General features: G+C 33.8%; 1 protein-coding gene across 1 annotated transcript; it reads right to left on the bottom strand.

The window, feature by feature from the left end:
* Positions 1-2,403: 2,403 nt before the first annotated feature.
* Positions 2,404-4,928, bottom strand: LOC100749474 (selenocysteine insertion sequence-binding protein 2-like). Its single transcript, XM_012382455.3, has 7 exons — positions 4,782-4,928; positions 4,528-4,682; positions 4,105-4,432; positions 3,370-4,025; positions 2,860-3,080; positions 2,649-2,803; positions 2,404-2,577 (listed from the first exon to the last, which is right to left on the bottom strand). The coding sequence occupies exons 2-7, from the start codon at positions 4,566-4,568 to the stop codon at positions 2,404-2,406; spliced, it is 1,575 nt and encodes a 524-aa protein (XP_012237878.1). The 5' UTR covers positions 4,569-4,682; positions 4,782-4,928.
* Between the last annotated feature and the right edge of the window lie 867 nt (positions 4,929-5,795).

Below are 5,795 nucleotides of genomic sequence, written 5' to 3'. Positions count from 1 at the left end.
TCGCCGGAGAAACAGAGGTAAAACGGTGTGTGTCGAGGCGTGCAGGCCACTCTATCGTGTTGTGTGCGTGCGTATATACGTGTGGACGGAGAAGCAAGAAAAATCCACGCGATCGTGCGTCGCGGCCGGTGCCGAGCCGACTGACTGACTGACTGACTGACTCCACCAGTCAGCACGTACAGTCACCGCACTTGCATCAACACACACCGGCTGGCATCCACTTCCCCCGCAGCCTCTCGTTTCCAGCTCCATTCCAGCTCCTCTCAGAACCGTGCCTTCTCTCGTGCATCTCGGCCGAGGCCCTGGTTCGTTGCCTGCATCTTCGTGGCCCGCACTCCAGCTGCGTGCTTTCTTCGGTTCGCCACGCTTCTTCGCCCCCTTCGGAGATCCTATTTACTTCGTGAAAGCGTGGAATTCGATCAAGAATTCGAGAAATTTGTATTCTGATTTTTGTCTCTAATTGTCTTTGATTTTCCGCTTTTATTTGATTTTGTTTGAACGATGGATTTTTGAGAGAGAATTTTAAGATTCAGAATCTAATGGTGTAGATCTGTGCTATTTTCCATGCAACAGTATCCTGTACTATATGTATTGGATATATATTGAAATATATGATCCAATTCAAATTGTCCAAATCTTGATTTACTACACCACTATGATTTTTAGCCCGCCAATTGGAGCGTACATTTGGGTAAAAGCATTTATCGCTGTTAGCATGGTATCGTGTGGTAAGGACATTAATTGAAGAATCGATAATGGTAATACGTTCGTAAATAGAGTTGTCGAGAGATTAAATTTTTTCGATATCGATAAAAGTTTTCTATACGAACTGCTTATCGTGCAACGAACGCGCGAATTTAAAATATGCTACATGACGTTGTAATATTTAGAAATTAATCGTCGTGACTCTGGCCGTACTAGCTTGCATTATTTATAAATGCCTGAATGAAATTAATTGTTTCAACTTCGTTTATCATAATGAGCACAACTGGAAAACAAGGCCGCAACGAACATATTGCGGCACACGATACACGCAAGAAGCTGAATACCAAAGATTCCTGGAATCACTGCTATAGAGCGATAAAGCGTTTACACCTGGATCGATTAGCATCCTTCATTAAAATTAATGGAGAATCGATACTAATCCTCCCACGATCGAGCATCCGTGTTCGATGCATATGAACGTAGTAATTAAGCGAAATATCTGCATCCGACCGAGGTGTATCGGTGCATTGGCTTTGGTTTTAGGGACAGGTATGCATTACGTGTTGTGCAAACACCGATGTATGTAATATATTTACACACCGACTAATATTGCCCTGAAAAATACCTGCCGCAGCATTGACTAAATACAGCATAGACCTGACATTATATGAGATTTCGTGTCTCATGTTCTGAAATACCGACCTCGTGAAAATTCAGAGTTTGTTACGCCCTCTACGATTTACTACGTCGCATGTAGAAATCTGTATATTTGTTTCAATCGTCGGAAGCGATAAAAGTGGAAAATTATATTCTGTAATACCGACAATTCACAGGTTTTATTACGCCATCTACAATTTATAACATGGTGCGAGTGTAATTAGTCCGCTTGAATCTGCTCATTTAAATAAAACTTTAAACAAAACTAATTATTGCATGATTAAATAAACTTCTGCCGATTCAGTTCATTTAACTAAACGTAAACTACTATTATACGAACGAGATAACCTTAGTTTTAGTACATTTGTAAAGATCGATGTACTTAGTCGATATATTTATCGACAGAAGCAAGATTTCTTTTACGCTTTCTATTGGGCGTAATTTGTCTTTGAATAATACATTTTTCCCTTAGAAATGGCAATATATCAATGCGATTTTTATTTTAGATTTGTAATGTTTATAAATACGTACTATGGTATTCTCAATTAATGAATATTAGAGTCCTGATTTTTGGTTATTACATATATGTAGATCTATCTTTAATCATATTTGTATATATATGTATATACGATTTGCTCAACAGTAAAAGACTTCAAAAGAGAATTAATATTCAAAAAATTCACAATTGTTCAATGTCTATCAATGAATAATATTATTACATTATATTATAAGAGATTAGGAATTGTTTCAAGATCAAACGAATTTTATGATAATATTGACTTAAGTTTATAATGATACGAAGATAATTTCTAATACGAAGCCAACATACATATTGGAATATACTATTTATTATACTATTTCTAAACAATCTGTTATATAATAATGCATTTAATAATATAAATTCAGATTATAAAAAATATATCTATTATAACAAACGTCGATATGTATCGATTTCATAAATCACATGCCAATCAATATTTTCTATATACATAATTAATACGTAATAAATACAAATATATCACCGCTTTTATGATTATTTTATCAACTATGCATATTATAGGACAAAATTTTCAAAAGGGCATTAATATTTTCTGAAAGTAAATAATCTTCCGAGATCACCTTTGATATATCGATAATTGATTCGGTGTCGCCATTTAGTTTTTTGAACGCGTTCCTCGCGCCTACAAGTTCCGTTAAAACATTTTTGAAAAGCAACTGAAAAAAGTGTCTTTCAAATATTTTGTGCGTTTTATATGTTATGGTTTAAAGGATTATGGTCTGCTTACCTCAATTCCACTATAATTTGCAATGCCAACGCATCCTACAAACCCTTTTCCGTGAGTATAATATCCTAACTTCCTTCTCCGTAATCCGAAACAGTAAACTACATGTTCTTTTTTACACGCATTGAGCAATTTATCGATTTGATCGTCTAATCCGTCTAAAATTACACGATCGTCATCTTTTTTTCATTCGAAAGAAAAATTTGATATTTACCTTCGAGTTCGACCTTTTCTATGTCAGGAGCGATAATTACGAATTTGAGCTTTTTCAATTCGACGTGTTTACGAACTTCTTTCAAACCGGAATAGTAACGACGCTTGTACTTAGATTTGTTTGGATTTTTCTCGTGAAATCTTTTTTGGAGTCTCGTGATTTCTTGTATGAATTTTTCAAGGTTGTCATTCAAGGCCACTGTTAACATATTAGTGCAGTATCTGTAAGGTATTTGAATTTTTAAAATCAATTAAGAATAATTTAATATCAATAATCGATAATGTTTTGTATAAGGTTATAATCATGGAAAGGAAATAGGATAGAAAAGAGGATAGGTTCTGATAAACATTTTGATAATGTAATGTGTTTATATCGTTTATTGCATCTATAAATAAGAATTAATGAATCAGGTGTACAAATATGTATATTACAATGTCATATGATAGTATATAAGTATTGTATCAAATATTTTGCTGTTTATGAATATAAGCGCTTACTTACAGTACTTACTCTCTAAAGTTACGAGAAAATTTTATAAGGCTTTTATCATCTATATCTGTGCTATTTTGACCTTCTTCCTTCAGGTCTTCTGCAATATGAAGGGAGAGTGTCTGTTTGACAATATCATTCTCTATTATGTCACTGACAAGATCAGAAAAATTTGTTCTGCTATTTCTTCCAACCAATCTGTTTGTCAATCGTCTTCCTTGAATTCCAAGATTATTTATTTTCCCAATCACATCTGGTCTGTGAGATAATGTATTATCTGAAATATTTATTTCATTTACATTTCTGTGATCTTTATCATACAGCGTCATTGTCCACATATTTCTAACATAATCTATATTTGTTTCTGGATCGGCTGTAATTTTTAAGGCATCAAAATTCATGGCATCAACATCTCTATAGATAGCTTCCATTTTTTTACGTTCGAACGCTTCTCTTTTCTCAATGTTAATTTGTGCTTTCATATTACGGTTTAACAAAATTAATTTCTTTAGTTTCGAGGGCTTCTTGTTTTTAGAAATACATATTCTCACTCTCCTTAGATCTGAACATTTGTTTTTGCCCAATGTGTTTGGCATCGTAAATCCAAAACTACCCATGTATAAATTAATCCTTAGTTTAGGAACTTCTTTTCCAATTTTACTTGCGTGTATAGTATTCTATAAATAGAATTGTGAAAATTATTTAACGTTTATCATTATAGAATAACCACTTAATCATAATATTAATAACAGTTACCTGTAAAGCTTCCTGAAGGTTAATACAAATTTTATCTGATTTCTTATACCTTTTTAAGGATTTTGACCTCTTTGATTCCATACTTGTCTGCATGGGTAATACAATCTGCACACTGTTGGGTCTTGACAAACAATGATCTCTTGGTACAACAAAATTTTTACTCTTGACAAGCGCACTACCAAGTTCTGGATACTCAGAATGATCTAAACTTGCTGCTCTATTATCATCAGTAATATTTATGAAATCTTTTTTTCGAGAAGAATGTTTGACTTCATTCTTCTGACAAAGTTCTGGCCATGGATTACGAGAATTAGCATTTCCATTTATACTGAAAAATATACGTATAATATATACATAAAAGTGTATGATTCAACTTTCCAAATATTTGCGAAATCCATTATAAAAATTACATGCAATACTCACTGAAATGACCACATGAAATTATTAATCTGTGATTTCTGCATCCTATCTTATTTGCGTTCAATCGTCGTAACTTCCATTTATGTAGAAAATAGAGTTCATAAAATTGCTACAGATGCCTGTCACTAATCGTGAACTACGCAAAACTGCGTCATTCACTAGGAATATATAAACAAAACTATATGCTGCATTCTATTTATTCTTAAAGATCCTAGATTTAAAATTCTAAATTTAGAAATCTAATTATAATAGTATACCTAGCACTATCCAGTGGAAGTAAGCAGTTTCTTATTCACTTTTGTTAGAAACGAATCAATTCCATTGAGTTACAAGTTACAACTAACTAAAATAGCGGGTAAATATTTTTTGAAGGATAGATTTAATGGAAAGTTAGGTATAATAAAGGTTGGTAGACATGATGACCTAATTTCTCAATGAAATAATCTCAGCGCTTCTCCGTCAGAGGGTACTGCTGTCGTATACGATTGTTCCATTAAATTTTTATGAAAATTGCAAGTAGGAATTTTTTACAAAAAATGAAACATATAGATACTCTTATCAAACATTTAAAATGATTTATTATTTATAAAATATCTCGTGTACATACATCAAGGTTTATTCTACGATAATTCAATCGCTCGACAAGTTAAACCACACGTTCGTATTTTAGGTTTTGTAAAGGATCCAATCCTCCGCAAGAATTCCTCGGCTAAAAAATGGCTTCATTAATTCGCACCCAATTAAAAATGCACTGCACGTACAGTTAGTTGTAGGAAATTTTATGCATCGCCATCTGCAATTCGGAATACCAACGAAAGAGTCAAATCGCACCCATCTGCGAGTCTAATGGAATCATTTTATCCTTCACATTCCACATTATATCAATTCCTTCTCGCACTCCATATTCCAATATTTCTTTTTCAATACATTTCAACACATTTACGTTTCAAGTAACATTTTTTGTACAGCCCCATTTATGAGCAAGCATTTACACATGGTACGCAATTCTCGTTCGTTTACTAACCCTTGTGGGATGCATATTTTATTCACCATATACAACGCCATCCTCCTAACATTTCCTCGATATTTAATCTCCTATAAAATCTCATGAGCTGAAACGTAACCAAGTCGATGAACCCGTCGACCGAAAGTCGTTGCATTATCTAACAGTAGTAAAAACGCCTCGCAATTACCCCCGTTGAATCGAGCTATTCGTTGGTGGTTTATCGCCGTTCATAAAATCGCTCGTCAGAACATCGCGCCACTGGCGC

The sequence above is a fragment of the Bombus impatiens genome, unplaced genomic scaffold (assembly GCF_000188095.3).
Source record: "Bombus impatiens unplaced genomic scaffold, BIMP_2.2 scf_0151, whole genome shotgun sequence".
In the NCBI taxonomy this organism is placed as follows: Eukaryota; Metazoa; Arthropoda; class Insecta; order Hymenoptera; family Apidae; genus Bombus; species Bombus impatiens.
The sequence above is the reverse complement of the archived record's forward strand: the minus strand, read 5'-3'. Positions and strand labels throughout refer to the sequence as shown.

Excerpts from the sequence above, each read along its gene's own strand:
- LOC100749474 (XM_012382455.3), bottom strand. The coding sequence starts at position 4,568 with ATGCAGAAATCACAGATTAATAATTTCATGTGGTCATTTCA. Across the intron at positions 4,433-4,527 it reads AATTTCATGTGGTCATTTCA|TATAAATGGAAATGCTAATT; the intron begins GTGAGTATTGCA and ends TATATTTTTCAG. Across the intron at positions 2,804-2,859 it reads AGAAAAGGTCGAACTCGAAG|ACGGATTAGACGATCAAATC; the intron begins GTAAATATCAAA and ends GTGTAATTTTAG.